The following is a 21,491-nucleotide window of genomic DNA, read 5'->3' as shown; positions in this document are numbered from 1 at the left end:
TCATTATAGAGTTGGAGGAGGAGGAGGAGGAGGAGGGGGGGGGGGGGGGGGTGGCAGCGGAGTTGGAGGAGGCCGCCAGCTGCACTTGTCGTTTGTTTCATTCCAGCAAGAGAGGGAGAGGGCGAACTTTTTCAGAAGTACAGACAATCTTGGCACATGAGAGAGAGAGATAGGGAGGGAGGGAGAGTGAGTGCAAAGTCGGCACTGTAAAAGCAAGGGGGGGGGGGGGCAGAGCTATAAGAAAAGAAAAGAGTGCAGAGAGGGAGAGAGAGAGGGAAGGAGAGCTGTTTGCCTAAACCCTGTTGGCTTTCCCAGTGTGCGTATCCCAGTGTTGCTCAGTGAACCGTGCGGCGGACAGTGCCACTGTGTCTGTGTGTAGCTCTAGCTGTATTGAACTCTGCTCACTGCTGACCAGTGGAGAGTGAAGAGAGGGAGGAGTGGGAGGAGGAACAGAGAGCCAGACGCCCTGTCGGAGGGTTTGCCCGGCAGAGGCAGTTTTCCATGATAGGTTCTGCAACCATGCTGGAAAACACAGGTGGAGCAAGAGCGGGTGAGTTTGTGATGAGGTTGTGGCGGAGCTCAGCTGTTGTTGCTCGGCGTCCATGTGTGACATGCGATATGTTGATGCTGATGGCATGCTTTTGAGGTAAAATGTCACTTATAAGAGTTGATCGTGTGAACGTGACATCAGTTATTATGTCAATCTCACTGTAAACGCAGTTGATTTGAGTGGCTGATTTTGCCGAGGAGTGTTGTTTCCCACTTTGAGTGGTGAGTATGACAGAGTGTTGCTGCAGGAAAGAATTGTCATGCAATTATAGGATACAGGTGACAAAAGTGAGAGCGCTCTTCACATCATTGAGGCAGTGTGGTGTTTTTTTTTTTTTACCGGCAGCGGGTGTGAGTTTGTCTCACTATCTGTCTCTGTCTGGCTCTTCCAGATGCTAAAGTGAATAATCAGTCAGAGACTACTAAATGTGCAATGGAAAGTGGTGACGGGAACACCGGTGAGTGACCTCCAGATTTTTTTTTTCCATTTTGTTAACTGGAATTGAAATCAGGAATGTGTCAAGTTTTGCCTTCTCATTCAACAGGTTTCAATTAATAGCCAAAAAATGAACATTTTTTATAGCGCAAATCAGAAACAGCACACTACTGTCCACCTTTTGTATCATCGTCTCGTTAAAAAAGACACGGCTGCTTTCCGAAATCCTCGTTAGCGGGCGTCTTTGTCAAATGAAGTGTTTACCTCACAGAGCAGTTTCCCTCACTTGTGCTTAGTGAATACAACACTAATTTGTGCTTCTGTGATTCTCTGATATGAAGTATCCAACATCGTAGATTCAGTCTTTATATTCCTATTGTGTAAAGCTGAATTAAGTAAATATTAATGCTTGAAATTTTTTGTGGAAGCCCATGGTGTTAATATTTAATTCGGTGATGATTCACCAGCCCGCATTTAAACAGATTTATGCAGCTGTGTAACGACTGTGGATCACCATTGCAGTTACACATGCTGTCACTCTTTAAAAATATGTTTCCTTGCACCTGACAGCAGTTTGTTTTCCTTAAGTATGCTTCTACAGGTTCGCTGTGGGCTTTCAGTATCGTGTTCCTCATTTTTGTGTTGAACCAATAACATAGATTATATTGTCAGTTAAACCACAATATTCTTCTGACAGGACGTTGCATTAACTTTATTTTTGTCCTCAGGAATCCAAACCAATGGGTTGGACTTTCAGAGGCAGACAGTGCCAACCACAAGTGCAATCACTAATGCACACGCACAAGCCCTCCTCCAACAGGTAACACATGCTGCACACCATCACACTTCACTTAACCTCACGTAACTTTTATGTTGTCATGTTTCTTCACAAGGAGCAGATGTCTAACTGATGTTTTTTAGGCGTAGTGACACGTCCTAATTGTAGTGTTACAATGCAATAAGGTCTGAAGTTTGCACAGAGGTCTGCTCATCTGCACTCACACAAGCAGAAAGAGTTCATTTAAATGAGCCAGGCTCTCCTTGTGTCGCCTGGCAACACGGCAGATTAATCAACCCTGTATGCTAATTAGCTGCTCTGCGGTTGCTCGGAAACAGATGGCCGAGAATATGCAAATCTATGCAGAATTTACATGCACTGCATAACAGTTATTTTAATTAGCATCTCAACTCTCCCCTCCCTTTCCATTCACTTTCCATGTCTCTGAAGGCTGCAGCACATTTAAATACCCACTTTCTCACTTCCTTTTTAATTCAAATTCCTCTCCCTGCTCAGAGACTAAAGGCTCATTCTCAGAGAACCGCTCAGGTAGCACAGAGATTTCATGTTTTGTTGTATTTTTAGTGTTATGCTGATTTTATTTAGACTGAATTAAACATCCTTTCACATTGCTTTCAATTAAAATATTTTCAGATTTTGTCATAACAACAATGAAGGCACTTATTTAGGCTTACTTTATGCTGTCAACAATGCTCAGGTAACACCTGTAGGAAGATTTCCTCTAAGCCTCCCTCTTTGCTTCACCTCCACTAGTCTAAGTCGGAAGACTCGAGCGCTCTTCCGACCTCCGTCCAGCAGAGCGTATTGCCTCAAACCCAGCTAATGTTGGCCGGGGGACAGATTGCAGGAGTAAGTGGCCTGTTGCCTCATTGCTTTGAATTAGAACCTAGTCGTAGCCATGCATCGGGGGTGACACCTCAATATGATCAACCCTGGCTGAAAGATTGGGTGATGACATGATCGCTTGCCCTGATTCTGTGGCTGCCGGTGTCTAATGTCTGCCTGTTCATCCCCGTGGTTGTTAGGCTATGTCCAAAATTCTTCCATTACAGAAAATGGAGGGATTGGTTTGGACATAGCCTTGATGTGTCTGTACACTCACAGTCAGGCCAACCACACGGCGCCTTTCATATCCATCCATGTTCTCCCTGAGGTCACACTGTAGATGAGAAGACCGACTGCTATTATGCTATGCGGGGGTGAATGTTTACTGTGCATGTAGATTTGAGTTTGAACATGACATCAACATGCTCATTTGCACTTTGCTCAGCTGCATGAGTCTTCTCTCCATTTGCCTGTCTGAGCTCATGTTAGTGTTGCCACGATAGCAACAGTTTCAATGTGACTCTGATACCTTTCTGTAAAGTTTCAGTCAATGTAAAAATGTAGATTAACAGTCTGCATGTTGAGCTAATGTCATCAGCATGATGGTGAATCCATTTAAGGGTGTGTTCATACAAATCTGAATAATGAAGTAAAGGTGAAATCAGTAGACAGAGCTGCATTCTAGTTCATGACAGTAAACTGGAGCAGCCATTTAAACGACTGTTGGCAACAGCATCGGATAATACCTGTTGTTGACAAAACTGGAGCATAGCCTGGGTAAATTAAGTTTTTATTTTACTGCACTTAAAGGAACACTGCACCCCATAAATGATCATTTGTATGTCAGCTTCTCATCCCGTCTTACGCTGAGATTGTGAAGAAAACTTTGGTTTTCTTGCATGCCTCCACAGTTATTAAAGAATCCAATAACTGAGAATATTCTTGATGAATTGAAGTAAATGGGGTCCACATTTAACTACAGCAGAACTATCTCAAAACATCTGTTTACACACTCTTACACAACTCGTACAGGATAATCCAAGTCTTATGTATCCAGTTCCCAAACACATACAATATTTTTAATGTTTGACAACATGAAATACAACATTTTACACTCATATAATATACAATAGAAGTCCACATACAGTTGTTGCATTTTCACAAAACGAAAAAAAAATAAAACAACCAAACAAAAAAAACTAGATTGTTCCTCCTGTTTTAACAATTAATGTTCACTCTTTATCTGGACATGGAATACACTCAAGCAGACCGGACAAGACAAACAGGACACAAAACAATGCTAAGAGTACAGCTACAGATTTAACAAACAAAGCAAACAAAAAATGGAATAAATATTACAGTTGGAAAGAAAGGAGAACAAAGAGGAAATGGGTATTCAAATAAAAGACCTACAGGTTATCAATGAAGTTCACATATGGTGTCCATTAGGGGTGGGAATCTTTGGGCACCTCACGATTCGATTACGATTACGATTCAGGGGCTACGATTCGATTATAAAATGATTATTGATGCATCTTTAATTTATATATATTGATGCACTTTTTCACAACACACATTTCTTTTTGTCTCACTGAATAAGCATTCAACACTTGCAATTTTTAAAAACAGTGCATTTGTAATAAGAAAGAGTTGAATTCATTTCCATTATATTTTATTAAACATATAAATGGAAATGCTTGCAAACTGGAAAGTTACAACTTCGTTGTACGGAACCAAAGGTAACAACAGGTATCTTAAATCACAAGATAAAATGCGCAGTTAGAGTAACAAATGATTCGGTGGCGACAGACGTCCACGCATCACATGTAACTGCGTTCCTACCTGCCTTCAACAGTGAGGCCATGACTTCTGTTTTGGTTTGGTTGTAGAGTGTCGGTGAAATAGCGTCGGGATGGGATGGTGTATCTGGGCTCCAGTGTATGCAGCAGTGCTCGAAATCCCTGATTTTCCACGACAGAATAAGGACGCAAATCCTTGGCAATAAATGCCGCGATGGCCTTCGTAATTCGCTTCGCCTTTTCCGATGAGGGTGGCAGCTTTCTAATTGCTTCCTCGATTGTTCTCTGGTCGGTAGCGCCACTAGTTGCCGCAGCAACAACAGCCTGCCGTCTCCCTGACTCCTCCGTCAGGTGGAATCGAGTTACATGGCTTCTCATGTTTGTTGTGTTGCCAAAGTATTTTATTTTAGCACGACACAGCTTACATATAACGTGGCTCTTGTCCAGTTCGCTTCCGCCGTCAACGTTGTAGAAGGAGCTGTTAAATTAGAAGGAGCTGTTCGGATCTCACGGCGAGGTGGGTGGCGGTCAGCCATGTTTGTTTTCCTCTGTGCGCGTGTCGGCGTGTCTGCTCCAGGTGCGCATCCCAAAGTGTCCCGGAGATGACACGTACCGCGCTTCTTAGTTCCGCATTATTTAGAACCTTCTGTATTACTCTAATTAACAGATTTAAATAATCGAAATTTGGACGTTTGTGAATCGATTCAGATTCGTCCACGTCCGAATCGCGATGCATCTAAGAATCGGAAATTTCCCCCACCCCTAGTGTCCATATTTTATCATAAATGTCCAGTCTTCCTTTGATTTAAAAGAATAAATAATCATGTGGGACATAACTTGACATCTCTGACTCCACTGAGGAAGTGTTAGGCCCTCCAGCCAACAGCAATACATTATTTTTGCAGCTATAAATGCAAGATTACAGAGTTTCCTTTTGATAGCAATCACCAACATTTATGTTACAACACAACACCTGCAATTTTGCAAGCATGTGCATTTGTCTTCTGCTCATGCATTGCCTTAAAAATTCTGCCTCCTAGCTCGTTTATTTGCCAGGAAGTGACAGGCGTGGGTGAGTGACAGCAGAATTCCTGGCCAGTGAAATGAGCAAGTTTTAAATTACTGAGCATACGACTGGATAAATAAGACTTGGATTATACTGCACAAGTTATGTGAGAGTTTGTAAACAGATGTCCTGATGTAGTATTGCTGTCGTTAAACCAGGTCCCCCTTACTTCCTTTGTTCCTTCCTTTGTTCACGTGGAGGCGTGCAAGTAAAACAAAGTTTTCCTCATGACTTTAAGGTCATAAGGGCTGAGTTATTGATATACAAATGATCATTTTGGGGGTGAAGTATTCCTTTAATGAAGACAGAATCCTAGCCAACATGTCAAGACTAGTGTGTAAAATTTCCCTTTTTTATAATATCCTGCTGTGGTTTTGTAGTCGTCTTGTTTACTGAACTTTTCATGGGTATTGGAGCCAAAACTAAAGTATCGTGACAACACTAGCTCATCCGATCGCTATGATATAACACAAAAGCTGATTTGCCTAAACGCTACTCACTTTCTTCATCTTTGTTCCCCCCTCTCTCTCTGACCTCCCATCATCACTGCGTCCCTCTGTCTGTCTCCGTCTGTCTCGTCCACCTTTGTCTGTGTCTCTGTCTTTCGGCTCTCCAGTTGACCCTGACCCCAGCGCATCAGCAGCTGTTGATCCAGCAGGCCCAAGCCCAACTCCTGGCCGCAGCCGTGCAGCATTCAGCCAGCCAGCAGAACAGCACCACTGGGGCCAGCATCTCGGCCTCCGCAGCCACACCCATCACCCAGCTCCCCCTGTCGCAGCCCATCCAGATCGCCTCCGTAAGATACAATCACCCATTCAACAGCATTTCTGCAAGTTCTTCAAGATAATATTTAAACAACATTTACTGTAAATAAACTCGCAGCCCTGGAAGGTTGTGAATGAAGCTGTGAATGAAGCTGACTGTTTAATTTAGATAGTTGCATTTTGTTTCAGTGGAATAATGTCCAAAATTTGTTTCCAAAGCAATACAAGACTAGAGAATGGAGGGTGGCCAGTATGAGCTATGTTTCCACATGTTAAAGTGGCTAGTCGGCTTTCTGTCAGCAAAGATACAGAAAATAAAATACAGGGCAGCACATATACAACACAAAACACTGACATTTCCCCACCTTTACATGGATAGTGTTTGAAATGTCGCCCTAAAGCTTGAGTCAGTGGAGTGCCGGACCAAAAGGAAAGGCCTCTTGTCATTTTCTTGTTCTTGTTCTCCTCTTGTTTAAAAGATAACCAGTTAGTTCCCGGTGAATGGGTGTCGGACTACTGAAAGCAAAATTGAACTGAAACTGACGTTCCTAATCCACCTCCCAGTTTCTTTTTGTGTAATGAGTCAAGCTCTTCTGTGTCAAAGTCCACTTCTTCCGTTTCTGATGTTAAAAATACACATATGGACTACTTACCTTTGTACGTACCTGCTTGTTCCTGTCCAAAAATCAGTCTTAAATTTGGTTTGAAAAAAATTAAAAGGTCTAAAAAACAAAAATCATTACGTCTAGGTGTCTAATACCTGTGGACACCTTTTGTCTGGAGATAAATGCAGCAGTTGTTCACTAACTGAAATGTGGGTAATATGGACATAACAGTAAAACATAAATAACTCATGTTCAGTGTCAGACTAGACAGACTGCCACAAAAATAACAGTGCTGACTGTGTGATGGCTCCGACCAGGAGACAGCAGAGCACCTGAGGATCATTTCTCTAATTAAATAACTCCTCCACAAGAATTTATGTAACAACACTGAACTATGCTGCTGCAAATGACTAAATACAAATTGCTGTTGTAATGGTGCAAAACATTGAATGTGTGCGGTCATTGTTACAACGCTGTGGAGCTGTGTGGTGTTAAAAATGTTTACTTTCTGAACATGAATTAAATGATAATTGTTTTTTTCTCGCAGCAGTTACAGCCCCAGAATCTAAGTCTGCCTCAGTTTGTGCTGGTGCAGCCCGGCCACCCGATCGCCACACAACTGCAGCCCGCTCAGTTCATCATCTCACAGACACCGCAGGCCCAGCAGGGTGAGGAAGACACTTGCAGTGTTTGATTTGCATGCAAAATTAAGAAAAGATATCTATGCATATTTCAAGTCTCTGATTCTTATAAAGTCGTTCTTGTTTTATCTTGACTCCCATGTCTTTCACTCTGTAGGCATATTGCAAGCCCAGGGTCTTCTAACTCAACTACCTCAAAGCCAAGCTAACCTCCTGCCGACTCAACCAAGCATTACCCTTGCAACTCAGGTTCGTAACTATGCAAACTCGTATTTTAAACTTTGAAATATAGTTTTCCTGTCGGTGCTTACACAAGGCCAACTTTTATGTTTGCTTGATACATTCTTCTATATTTTCCTTTTTCAGACTCTTCTTAACCTTTACTTTTTGTTTTTCTCAGCAGCCTGCCACTCCAACCCGCACAACAGCAGCCACACCTATTCAGTCCCTGCCCCACAGTCAGACACCACCCAAACGGTTGGATACCCCCACTATGGAGGAGCCTAGCGATCTGGAGGAACTGGAACAGTTTGCCAAGACCTTCAAACAGAGGCGTATCAAACTGGGCTTCACACAGGTGTGTAAGACTGAATAGACTGATTGATCCACACAGGTTCAGTGATTGTTGGATCTGTAATTACACTGTATTGTACGTATCATAATTGAGGCAGTGCTGCAGGTTAGATTCATTGTGATGCTGGTGCTTCCCTGTTTCATGTTTCTCTCTCTGTGTCCTTCTCACCAGGGGGATGTTGGCCTGGCCATGGGGAAGCTGTACGGAAACGACTTCAGCCAAACTACCATCTCTCGCTTTGAGGCCTTGAATCTGAGCTTTAAGAACATGTGCAAACTCAAGCCATTACTGGAGAAGTGGCTCAACGATGCAGGTTTGTCCCTGAACCCACCTGAATGAGGGCGAGAACGCTTTGATCACACGTATTCTTTGATTTCATCACATCAGTATTGGTCTCGTGTAATGGGCAAAGGACAGCGTGGGTGGTGAATCTTTGAGGTCCCGTCTTTACCTTCCTTCTCTTTCTTTGTGTCGGTGCTGTTTGTGCAGAGAACCTGACATCTGACCAGGCCCTGTCCAGCCCCAGTGCCCTGGGCTCCCCGGGCATGGGCATAGAGGGGATCAACCGCAGACGGAAGAAGAGGACCAGTATTGAGACCAACATCCGAGTGGCCTTAGAAAAGAGCTTTCTGGAGGTTAGAAACTCATATTCCTGAAGTTAACAATATCGATCCAAGCAGGGGAATTGAGTTTGAGCATTAAGTGTTTTAGCTAGTAAAAAGTATAAAATTGTCACATTTCAAAGTTCATCAGTGCTCACAGGGAATCCCTGGCTTTTTTGCCCTCTTCAAGCAGAACCAAAAACCTACCTCTGAAGAGATCACCATGATCGCTGACCAGCTCAACATGGAGAAGGAGGTGATTCGGGTCTGGTTCTGCAATCGCCGGCAGAAAGAGAAGAGGATTAACCCCCCCAGCAGCGGCAACAGCGGAGGAGGCAACACCCCCATCAAAACCATCTTCACCCCCAGTAGCCCATTGGTAAAGATGGACACACTCACATGAAAATGATTCTTCAACAATTGTTTTCTTGATTTAGATAACCTGTTCTGTTCTTCCATCAATTTGAGGATAAGCTACACTTTTATTTGAAAATTTATCAGAACGTGGATTTTGTTCCTTGTTCTCTGGAATTAGCTACAACGCCAAAAGGTTTGTTGAACGGTATTTGTTTGTAGCAGCCCGTTTTACACAAAGATCCCATGATAGGGCAGCAGGGAAGACCCGTCATTGCTTTTTTAATACAGAAACAATCAATGCAGGCAAAAGGTCGTCCCAGTGTGTAATTGTAGATAGCATGCCGGCATTCCAGAGGCAAATGGAGCGTGACAGAAGCGTCGTGTAACACAACACCATCGGCCTCTAGTGCGACAAATAACACGTTTCCTCGGTGCATTTTAAACAATAACTATGGCATAACATGTCACTGTTATATGGCAGTTGATCTTGTCCTCTGCTCTGAGGCTAAGGAGCTCCTGGATGTCATTATCTCCCTAATTTACAGACATTTTCAGTTGCTATTCGTCTTTGGGTTAGCTGCTAACTGCTATCAGCTGTTTTTTAAATCTCCCAGTGGCAGGTAGCGAACCTTACGTCTTCAAAATGTCACACCCGTGCCATCCTATCAACTGTCCCTTTTACACAAACATTATTTCGGCTCTTTATTGCGTCTTCTGCTGGCCTAAAGGTGAAACAACTCTGTCCCGCCCTTTCACCTTTTATACATAACGATGAGGTGGAATAACCACGCGTCGTTCCCGCCTTGAACAGGCAGTGTAAAAGGGGCTTAACACAGTAGCTCATTCAGTCCTCCCTCTGATTCTGTTGTGCAGGTGGCCAGCACAGCAAGCCTTGTGAGCAGCCCAACTATTAACACACCCACCACTCTGACTGTAAACCCAGTGATGCCTCTCACCAGCACCAGCGTCTCCAGTTTGTCTTTCACAGGTGTGTACGACATGTGTTTGCCATGATAAAAGTGTATATCGAATCACATGTAATGTTAAAATTTAATGTTAACTCATGTTTTCTCCCTGCCCCTTCCTCAAAGGCACAACAGTCGGAGCCACAAACACTGCATCCGTCATCTCTGCTGCACCTTTGATTACTACAGCCAGCTCTCCATCTTTAAGCCCGTCACCTGTTCAGTCCACGACCACGGAGAGCAAAATCGGCACTCATGCGCAAACCATAGTCACCCAGGCCCCGACTTCCATAGCCACCACTTTAGGGACGGGTCAGGTGATGGTGGCGTCTCCAGGGCTGTCTGCGGCGCTGCAGGGTGCCCAGTTACCCACCAGTGCCAGCTTTGCTGCTATGGCTGCTGCTGCTGGACTCAACCCCGGACTGATGGCCTCGTCCCAGTTCGCTCCAGGGTTAGTATTGGTTATGTTCAATCAAGGCCTCTAATTATTACATTTACTTGATCCTTCAAGTTTCCAGGTGTACTCCGTATTGATCTAAGTGATCTTGTCTGTGTGTCTGTGTTCCCAGGGGTGCCCTGGCCCTCAGTCTGACTCCTGGTGGCCTTGGCAGTGCGCTGAGTCCTGCCCTCATGAGCAACAGCACCTTAGCTACCATCCAAGGTGTGTACCAATGAATGTATATTAAACACTTGCTTTACAGAGACTGAAAAGACGAGAGAGTGGGCAAGCATAAAAACTGAACTAGACGCCAAAACTAACAGGATGTCATAATGGTTACTTTTTAAAAACCCCTAAAGTCCACACAGACACTGAGACGTGTGGACATAGTGCAGTGAAATATTTACAAATTCTGAGCTTATTCTTTCAGTCAGTGTCGAGTGTTATACATATTAAGATTTAGGGAAACTACCCTCTCCCTCTGGTGTAGTGTAAAGTCACCATATAGGCCTGTCACGATAATAGCTTATCGTACGGTATATGGACATGACCTTGATCATTTTGCTGACTTCGATACTGCCCGTTGTGTCTTTAACTGAGTCATTTTTGGCTACTCCTACAAAGGTATGATAATTTCATATTAACAGGGGTTACTGACTTTTTAAAATATGTTAAATATTTTTTTCATAATCCTGTTTTCTAAGAATTAACGGTTAATTGCTCTTTGAAAGGTTGCACTTGCATTATTTCACTATAATATTATCATTATATCAGTGGCATAAAATGATCACTAAATGATAATGATATTGTTTGTCGTGATTATTTTTGTGATATTAAGTCGTCAAACAAAAGTAGGTATCATGACTGGCCTATCACCGTCATATTTGACATTCAAAACAAATTACCCAGTGGGGAATAAAAGTGTTTTGTTTCGTAGTCAACTGGGAACTTTGTTTTTTGTTCGTTTGGTGCAAATACACCCTCTCCTCAGTGGGTTACAGACATTTATTAGATATTGTCTGGGGCATTTTTTTAGTAGACAATGTGACAATTAAAACAATCTTTTCATTCAATTCTGAGAATAAATGTGTAAGTTTTACACATGATTGAAAAATAGAAAACTTAATCTGTTGATATATGGAAGACTGCAATTGATTTACATTTTCAAAACAGAAAAAAAAATGTATTCCACACTGAAAACTCAAAACACACACACACACTTGCACACTTGTGTGAAACTTTCAAATTGCAAACTATTTACATAATAAAACTGAAAATATTATCACTAGAAACGGCTGCCTGCATTCAAAGTGCCTCTGAAAGCTCAGAGTCTGACAGGTTAGACACAATTTAAAGCTTGTCTCTCTCATCATGAACGGCTCTAAAGTTATTTAATGTTATGCTCAGTTTTAGAGGGTTACATTTAAAGAACACAGATAGCTTCTCAGCAACACCAAGGTGATGTTCTCACACAGATTGTATGAACTGCTAAATGCTGTTCAATTAAAAGCCAGTTTAATTGTTAGTAGCGTGACATGAAGTGACGAGGAAAAATGCAGTACGTAATGTGATAAGTTCAAGAGTATTTTACCACAAAAGTAGAATAGAAGTCCTTTATTGTCATTGTACCAGTACAATAAAATATTTTAAAAGCTACAGCTGTACACGGTGCAAAGTTAAAAGGTACAAACAAGTGACAACCTAGAAAAATATCCTAATCACATCACCAAGAATAAGAATAAAATGAATATAATTATATAATTTCCTACTGGCCTGCAGCCCAGGTTTAAAAACCTTTTGTATGGAGGACCAAACCTGACTTATTAGGAAATAGACGAATTAATTAATTCATAAATAAAATGGCCAAATAAATTGAGTCGTAAATGAACAAAAATAACATCCAATGCATGTACAAAGGAAATTACCTTAAAAAAGACATTATTAAAATTCATAGTGTGTTTATGAAGATAACCCATTGTTCAAATAATTTGTATAATTAAAGCAAAAATTTAATGAGGCTGCACTGTATTTGCATATTAAGGAAACATTATGCAGGCCACACCCATTAAGGTTAATCGTGCTGAGAGAAAATTACTTCATTAATCCTGCTGAGCGACGATACAGTTTGATAATGAAATAACAAGTCCTGCAGAAAGAGAAGTCCTGCGGTGAATCAGTTTTAAATCAGTTTAATTATTTTTATGTCTAGTTTTTGACTCATAAGCAGGGCCGCACATAGGGGGAACAAAAGGGGGGCGTTTTTTGGGGCCCAGCTGCTACGGAGGCTGGTAATAATCATGTTCATCCTAAATGAAAGCAGTAATAACCACACTTTATTAATCCGAAATAATTTTTTTTTTAGTATAAAACAGCAAAAGTAAACATTGTATTTGTTATTGCTTTAGTAAAATGTAGCCTGTTCCCTCTCCTGAGTCAATTTAAATGTACGCACAACTGCGATGGCCAGCCTTGTGACCTGAGAAACCTACTGATTTAAACTAGAGAGACGGAGCAGACACACGTGTTGATCCGAGTAAAGCTGAGGAGGGTCCATTCACTGGTACTTCTCAGGTCCAGTCATTTCTGTGGGCGGAGCTGTTGGTCCTCATTACATCAAAAAATTCCCTGTCTAAACATGCCAACTGTTCTGTCTCCACAGCTCTGGCATCGGGCGGCACGATCCCCATCACCTCTCTGGATGGCGGAAACCTGCTGTTCGCCAACACCTCTGCTGGTAGCACGCCCAACCTGGTGCCAACGTCGCTCTTCTTGAACCCCCCAAACCTGTCGCTGCTCAACCCCGTCAGCCTGGTGTCGGCCGGGACGGGGGGGCTGCAGGTCACCGCTGATGCTCATCATCAAGCCACCGCGGCTGCTGTGCCTGTGCAAGCCTCGACCATTACCACTGCCTCCAAGGCTCAGTGAAGCCAGTCAGGCTGCGTCCTGAACGAACGCCCTATTTCCTACGTCGTGCACTACTCCTTTCACACCACGTAGGGAATAGGGAGGGCGTTCGATTATAGGCTCTGCGCTTCACTAACCACCCTACATTCTTTCCATTGTATCTATCATTATTTAATCCTTTTGCTGCCACCAAAAAGAAAACGACCTCAAATGAGGTTGAGGTTGACTTTTTAGTTTTTAGTTTTGTTTCCTGTCTTCTCCTTTATGATTCTTGGATGTTTTTTTTCCCACAAACAGTAGCCAGATGGACACTGTTGTTGGCCTGCCGCTCCTCATGAACCTTGAAAAGTGTCCAGGAAGAAAATGTCCTCGGCACCATCAAGCTGTTCACATTTTGTATATATCTATATATATATATCTATATATATATCCTCCTATTTCCAGGTCAGAATTTTCTCTGAAATACTTCTAACCAAAAACCTTAGGATTTTTGCTCTTTTAACATTCAAACTGATAATTAAACTGATTTACTACTAATTTCACAATATTCATCATCACTAATGGGGATTTGTGTGTCACCCCATCTTTAATTATCTCTCTTGGGTTTTTTGGACAGGCCTTGACGTAAATCATATCAAAGTTATATTGTAGATTTTTTCTTTATCTTTGCTGTCTATTTTTTGACATTTTCAGAACTTTGTAAGTCTAATATTAAGTTAAGATTTAACTATCACTTTTTAATCGTGGTTATAAGGCTTTAAAAACAAGTAATAAGTGGCCGATATAAAGGTTATCATTGCTTTAAGGGTCAGAGAGTTGTGTCTCTCTGGGTCTCTCTTTCTGGAAACACTGAGTTTTACATTCTGCTGCGGTGGCACTGTCGCCCCTGAGCTTTTGTAAAATGCCGGTCTGGGTGCGGATTATTGACACTGATAGAAAATGACTGAAAACATTGCGTTGAGAGCTTTATAAAGAGCTGCAGACATGCAGCCCCGTGTCTGACTGAGGCTGATTTGTTTTGGATGGTGGTCCATTGGAAAACTGTACATTACGTTTTGGATTCAGAGGTAGAAAATAGAAGTCTGCATGTGTTGTCTACAGCTCAGGCAGGTGCTGAGAGTTCAGTAACTGCATGATCCACGTGGCTCTGTGGCTGACTGGTCTGTTTTGGGGGAGGGCTAGTCAGGGGGCATGGTCATCATACACCAGATGTATGGTGGCGTTGGCTAGATGGGGTTATTGTATTGTGTTTATGTTTTCTTTTTCTTTTTTTTTAATAGTAGTACCGTCGTATCTACTTGTGCACAGTATCTGTACCAAAAAACTGGATTGATGAGCTGCAGTCTGCCTGTTTTGGGAGGAATGAAATTCTGTCTTTTTTTTTTTGTCTGCAGTCGTTCGACTGGCTTACGTACTTTAAGATATACCAAAAATATTTGTTAAAATAATTGCTGTGTGTAGTCGGTGTAGCTTAGTCTAGTCGATATATTTATGAGTACAGAATCTCTCTTCATTGTCAACAGAATATAGAAATGCAATATTTTGATGATCATTTTCCAAAGATGAACTTTTTCTTTTTTGATTTGATAAAAGTGTCTCATCGCTCGACTTTTTAATTGGCAGCACAACTGACCAAAAAGAGGGATTGGCGGGTTGGGGCACGAGAGAGTAGTTTCCTTTTACTTGTTTTGAATTGTTTTTTATCACCGGGGCCTCGCCCCCCTAACGCCTGATCCTGGTTTCCTTTGAGCCATGTGATGGCTTGTTTTCCTTTTCATCTGTTTTGGCCGTTTTGGTAGCAGTTTTGGACTTTTCTGAAGCATAATAGAAAGGTTCTGTTTTTTTGGTTTTGTACTAATATTCAGCCATAAAACAACAGCTTGAACCAAAGTGGTTTTCCTCAGTAGTTGCTGTGCCTGTCCAAGCATGGCGTTCACACGATCTCTACTCGCCACACTGCTGACAAATTGTTTTCCTCCTCTCCCACCTCGGTCAATACCGGATATTCCTGATTTGGTGCTGCTGGATAAGGATCACAGAAACTTTAGCTTTAACAACTTGCTGCTGAAACTCCTGGTGGAGTGGAGCTGTTGAGAGGCCTGCATGCTTTGCTATAGCTTTATGACTGCACCCTGTGAAAAGCAGGTTCTGTGGTTTCAACCCTCCTGTCTGGAGGGCTCACTTGTGTAAATGCATAGATCGTATCATCAGATAACACACCGCACCTCCGCTCAGCGCCGCCATTTTGAACCAGCATGCTATGACACAATGTGCTGCTGCTCCCCAAATCTGTCCGTGGACTAGTTTTAAAACCTGCCAAATTATCTTACCCAATGCAGCGCTGGGTTGTCACGTGCGACACATTCAACCAAACCCCACATGAAAAGTAGCTTTGTTCTGCTGCTTCCAAACAACAAAACGAACAGTGATGGTGAAATCGCTGAGACTGTAAGCAGTGAAATCTGTCCATGTTATCCTCTTGTGTACTTCTTTTCTGTCGTTTGAATTATTTTGACTGAATATACCTCAGCAGCACTTAAACATAAGGTTCACCTTTAGGCATTTCTGTGTATAGAACAGTGTAGAATGTATAAGTACTGTCTGGCTCGCCATTCAAAGTTTATACTGATGAACCATACTTAGGAACCACACATAAAAGGACAACCTACTACTGCTATTTTCTAGTACTACTATCTATGGGGTATTTCCAGGTTTGAATATTATTTTGAAAATCCTTCTTGCCAAAGTAAAAGCCTTTCTCTTTGCAGCTATCGGCGGGTGTCTGGCTGCTCACGTTGCTGGTTTCCCCGTCTCTAAAGGCCACAGCGGGCCTCAAGGACTCAGTCCTGTTCCAGTGCTGTTTGTAGTTACTAAAGAGTTGAACACGTGTTGGCGAGATGAACCAGTTGCCGTCGGCACCATAGGATGTTACTGAAATATTTATCTGAGGAAAGACTTAAGAATTAGAGAAACGATCTTTTCTTAATTCTATACATATAAATATATATATAAACACGTGTAAGATATTCATATTTTATATTTGAACCAGTATGTTATCAAGACTGAATGTAGTGTTTATCATGCTTACTCGGAAAAAGAAAAACTCCCCGAAATCTTCCTTTTTATTATCGCAATTTTTCTTTTCTGTTTGTTTTTGAAAAATGACATGACCAAAAAATAGGATAAGGAATGCGAGACCACGCCTCGGTGATGGTGCGTGAGTCGCTGACACCCGCGTCTGTCGTGTATCTGCGAGGTCTTTTTGACAGGAAGTGTTAGTTCTGGCACTCCTGACCCTGAAGCATCTGATCTTAATCTTTTTAATAGTTGTTTTTTTGGGTTGAGTCGTTGTGGACTTGATTTGTTGTGCTGTCTTTAACAATCATTTGATTTTTTTTTTTAATAATATTACTTTATGCCTTTAATTGTTTTGTATAGTGTGAGAGGGCAAGATCACTGGCTTTCTTAGTTTGACAAAGAAGATTAACATTATCATTTATGCCTTATTGTTACGTAGAAGACATGAGCATTGTAGCATTGTCGTGTGTGTGTGTGGATGTGTGTGTGTGTGTGTGGGGGAGAGCTTGAGCTCACCTGGTGCATTGTTTTCACTGAAACAAAACAGTGCACTCTGGGCATTTTGGAGCGTGGGATGATTATGTTGCTACCTATGTTTTTTAGGTGTGACTCAGACAGGTTGAGAATACCTGTGAGAAAAGCTTTACTAATAATTCCAGCAGGTGGATGTGTGTGTGTGTGAGTGTGTGTGTGTGTGTGTGTGTGTGTGAGTGTGTGAGTGTCTTATAAAGAGCGAATAGGGAGGGCAGTCTGCAAACCATTATGGTGCATCTTTTTTCCATCTTCCAGCGGGTGTTTGAGTGATTTTTATTTTTAATGGTGATACATGAGAGTACTGATTTTTGTTTTGTTTTTTTTAGTCCAGAGGGGAGTCTCTACTGATTAACTAAAGCTTTTAAGGGAAAGTTTAGATTTTTAAAAGTGTTGTTGTATGAGGTACTTATCTATACTCAGTGTATTACCTGCGGTAGACATCAGGCAGCTGGCAAAAGTTCAATAATGCACTGCTTTGGATGGAGTGTAGCGACAAAACCTATTTAAGCCATCTAAAAATATTGGTATCAATTTAAGTGTATATTATTTTAAGTGTATTTTCATAGCTTTACCTTGCACTCGTCAAAACCACCAAACTCCACTGAGAAAAACACTGATTTTAGCTCGCTGAACACAGGAGCTGCTGGTCAATCATTGCCTCAGTTAGTTTATTTTGTGTTATTGTGCGACTTCAGTGAATCCGAACTAACTGTTTTAAAAGCCGAAGTTGCACAATAACACAAATAAACTTGCTGATTGAGGCAGTGGTAAACCAGCGGCTCCTGTGTGCAGTAAGGTAAAATCACTGGTTTTCTCAATGGAGTCTGGCTTTGAAGAAAGTGATATAACTCTCTCTTCAAATATTATTTTGAGTGCGTTTTCACAGCTTTACCTTGCTGCAGAAAAACCTTTCCAACAGGGATGCCTTTAGCTTCAGTTCCCCATCATGCACTCGTCAAAGCCACCAAACCCCACTGAGAAAAACAGTAATTTTAGCTCGCTGAACACAGGAGCTGCTGGTCAATCATTGCCTCAATCGGTTAGTTACTTTGGGTTATTGTATGACTTTGGTGAATCCGAACTAACTGCTTTAAACGCCAAAGTCACAAAATAACAAAAATAAACTTGCTGATTGAGGCAGCAGTAGACCAGCAGCTCCTGTATTCAGTTAAGTAAAATCGCTCTTTTCTCAATGGAGTCTGGTTGTGACGAGAGCGATGTAACTGCTTAATTCCCCATCAGAAATCGCATCTGATGGCAAGGTAAAGGGGTGAAAATATTCTAAATATAGCGCACACTTAAATTGAAATTAGATTTTTGTATTTTCGGTGGCTAAAATACATTTTGCTGCTGCCTCCGTCCACAGCAGCACATTGCTTCACTCTTGTGTCGGGACTCCTGCCTGCTTCTCCAAACTGAGGGCGTGCTGACTGACATTTCCTGTAGTTAACACACTGACTATGGATGATTACCTCATTCAATCCCACTTAAAAAATGCTGGACTATCCCTTTAAAGTAAGCCAGTTTATGGTTTATAAACTAAAATGTACAGTTTGTGGTCAAAGTACGACTGTTTGATCTCTACTAATGATCCTAACTGTCAACTGATGACGATCTGGCTTTGCTTTAACGCTTTAGTTCAATTATGTGATCCGGAGATTTTTTCAAGATGCTCTTGTGGATCCGCCATGCATCGAGTTGTAGTTTTGTCGACCCACCACACTGGTTTGCTGGTTTTTGTAATGTTGACAAAGTGTGGAGCATCAGTTAAGGCAAAAGGAGCTGTTGTATACCTCATTTCTAACTCAAGACTGAGTGAAACCTGCTTTAATCTACTTATGAGATAAAAAAATATTTTAAAAAAATCACAAAAAAAAAAAGAAAATACACAAACGTGTGTCAGTGGGGGAAGCCCGTTCATACCTGTACTTAGTGAAGGGTTGTGGCAGAAGCCGCCACTAGGGGGAGACAGAATACATACCAGTGCTCATGAATGTCTGCTGTTTTTTATTTCCTTCACAGTTTGGTGTTTTTATGCTGCACTGTTTTTCAGCATTAACAGAAATGATTTGTTGTAACTTGAGATTTTCTTGTGTATTCCCTTTACTTTCATTTAAAAGTTACTTATTTGTATAAATAGATAAAATCTCCATGTTTGAACACTTTTAAGTTTGACAATCCTATTTTTATTTTTATTTTCACTGACTCGGTGCAGGTATGTACGCGTCTTCCCACGTGACGGTGCGCTGTCGCAGCCCGCTCTTGCTTTCCTGTGGTACCAACATTAACCAAAGACTTCTAACTTGATTGTATACGAAACGACACCCGTCTCTCGGCCCATCCCCGCCTCACTGCTCAGCATCAAATCCCGGGCTGCACGCTCTCACCCGAGTCCCCCCAGATTCATCTGTAAAGAGTTTTTCTTTGCTTTTTATTGCATGCGAATGTGTATCCGCCCCGGACTACACTCCGGCGTCCTGTCGGCGTGGCGGTTTCAGTGCCTGTGGGCGGGGATTGGAGAGGAGGAGTGGGGGTTGACCAGGGGGCTGAGCGGGCTTCTCCGACAGACACGAACCAATCTGGTGGTAGCTGGGTGATGTTTGTTAATACACACTGAGGGTTAATCCTGTGCACACTGTACATGCTCAGGACTCTGTATGTTTTGTCTGTCTTGAGCGCTGTTGCTAGGATGTCCCCCCCTCCCCTAATTTCCCCTCCCCTCTCCACTCTTCCGCTCTCTCAAGGACTGTGGTGAAAATGCTGTTCCTGCCTCTCACAGTGTGTCTGTCTCTTCCTCCTCATCTGTACACTGTATAGTCCCAGGACATTTACCCTGTTGTCTCCAGGAATACACATCCTGCGGTTGCTAAACCTCACTGCTGTGCCCCTCCTCCTCTTCCTCCTCCTCACCTCTCCCTTCCTCTGCTCTCTCCTCTCGACATCGTCTCTTCACTACAGACTCTGATCAGCTGTGACACTATGCATCATGGTCCTTCACTCTGCATGGACTGTGTCCCTCCGGCTCAGACCTCTGGCCGACGGGCTTCAGTGACACTTTGTTTAATGCTTTACTCCAAGTGAGGTTGTAGGACCTCGCAAGCGCTATCCCAAAGCAAAAATCCAAATATTTAACTTTTGACAAATGCAGATACCAAAGATATCTCTCTGTCCTGTGTCTCTTTCTCTGTTACTTCTCTCCCTTCCACCCTGCAGCATGTGTATTAAGAGACAAACCCAGCACTGGCTTTAGTCCTAGCCTCAGTAATTCCAAAGCTTAGATGTATATTTTGGTATATTTCTGAGAAAAACTTGCGTGAAAAAAAGCGTCTGTTTCTCGTTTGTTTGTTGTAATCTCTTTTTTCTGTCACAGCATGGAACTAATTGCAGAACTGTCTTACTCTTGGTAGGTTAAAGATATAGTATTTTTGTATGTTTTTGGGTGTGTCGTGTGTGGTTATCAGTTCACAGCCCAAGTGACCATGGCTTTCAACAACAGGAAAAAAAACAAGAAAAAAAAAACAACAAAAAAAACGCCAACCATGTACATATTACGTCTGTGTATCTCAAGAACTGCATTCTGTAAAACATTTACTACTCACGCTGGAAAGCTTGGGCTCATCTAAAGGAATGTGTCCCCCGATTTATTTCCCTTTTTCTTATTCTGCAGTCTGATGATAATAATTGTCTGTCCGGGACTCTGAGGTAACGAGTCCTGATTTACACCACGGACAATAAAACTGAGGGACACTGCTCTGATCTGACTACAAGGAAAAAAACAAACAAACAAACAAAAAAACAAAACCAAAAAAAAAAAAAAAAAACTGCCTCCAGTCACGGTGGCGTAGAACTGAAAGATTGTGTAGGATTTTTAAGTATGTGAATCAGGATACATAGTAGATTTTGATGCATTTGTCTGCTGTATTTTTGTTTGTTTTGTTTTTATACACATATAAAGATAATCTTTTACTGTAAATGTACAGTTCTCTTTTGTTGTAAACATCATTAAACCATTTTCCAAGTGTTTTGACATGTGCTTGGTCTTTTATTGGCATCCAGTTACACATGAAACATAAGTGAGATGATTGACAGCATCCAGCATCACACAGGACCACCATGAGGTCTAAATTTTAATTCACAACTAAAAACTAATGACGCTCCCATCAGCATCTGCTGTACCCAATGTGATTTTACACACCTTAACCTGCAACCTAGATACATGATCAGTGATGTAACCTGAGGTCATCAGGTGTTTGGGGCCCCTCTGCCAGACCCCGGCCTGTGTCTATGTAGCTTGTGTGGTCCACAGATCACCCCTTGAAGGCCATCTTTATCGATGCCCTCTCAGCAGCATCAGTAATGTTCCTAGCATTAGTGTGTTAGCATGCTAACAAGCTTAAATAACATAGTTAGCATAGTAAATATACCTGCTACACATCTGTATGCAGTGTTAGCATTAGCATGTTTGCAACCGCTGTGCTTAATAAGAGCTTCATACAGCTACTAGTTTGTCTATTAGATTTGCACATGCAAAATTGAAGAGTTAATAGTAGCAGT

The 21,491-nt window shown here is 42.0% G+C and overlaps 1 protein-coding gene across 4 annotated transcripts; it reads left to right on the top strand.

Moving 5' to 3' along the window:
• The first annotated feature begins 267 nt into the window (after nt 1-267).
• pou2f1b (POU class 2 homeobox 1b) lies at nt 268-20,959 on the top strand. 4 transcript variants are annotated; one of them, XM_050048485.1, is made up of 14 exons: nt 268-550; nt 942-1,007; nt 1,714-1,805; nt 6,091-6,270; nt 7,391-7,511; nt 7,642-7,733; nt 7,885-8,061; nt 8,230-8,371; nt 8,548-8,693; nt 8,854-9,039; nt 9,891-10,005; nt 10,109-10,433; nt 10,552-10,643; nt 13,081-20,959. In XM_050048485.1, exons 1-14 carry the CDS (start codon nt 502-504, stop codon nt 13,344-13,346), a joined length of 2,049 nt encoding a protein of 682 aa, XP_049904442.1. In that variant the 5' UTR covers nt 268-501; the 3' UTR covers nt 13,347-20,959. The 4 variants fall into 4 exon arrangements, with proteins under 4 accessions (XP_049904442.1, XP_049904444.1, XP_049904440.1 ...); XM_050048487.1 differs by having other exon boundaries at nt 271-550; nt 7,888-8,061; XM_050048483.1 differs by having other exon boundaries at nt 272-550; nt 8,851-9,039.
• Nucleotides 20,960-21,491: the final 532 nt, after the last annotated feature.

The sequence above is a fragment of the Epinephelus moara genome, chromosome 7 (genome assembly GCF_006386435.1).
Source record: "Epinephelus moara isolate mb chromosome 7, YSFRI_EMoa_1.0, whole genome shotgun sequence".
Classification (NCBI taxonomy): Eukaryota; Metazoa; Chordata; class Actinopteri; order Perciformes; family Serranidae; genus Epinephelus; species Epinephelus moara.
The sequence above is the reverse complement of the archived record's forward strand: the minus strand, read 5'-3'. Positions and strand labels throughout refer to the sequence as shown.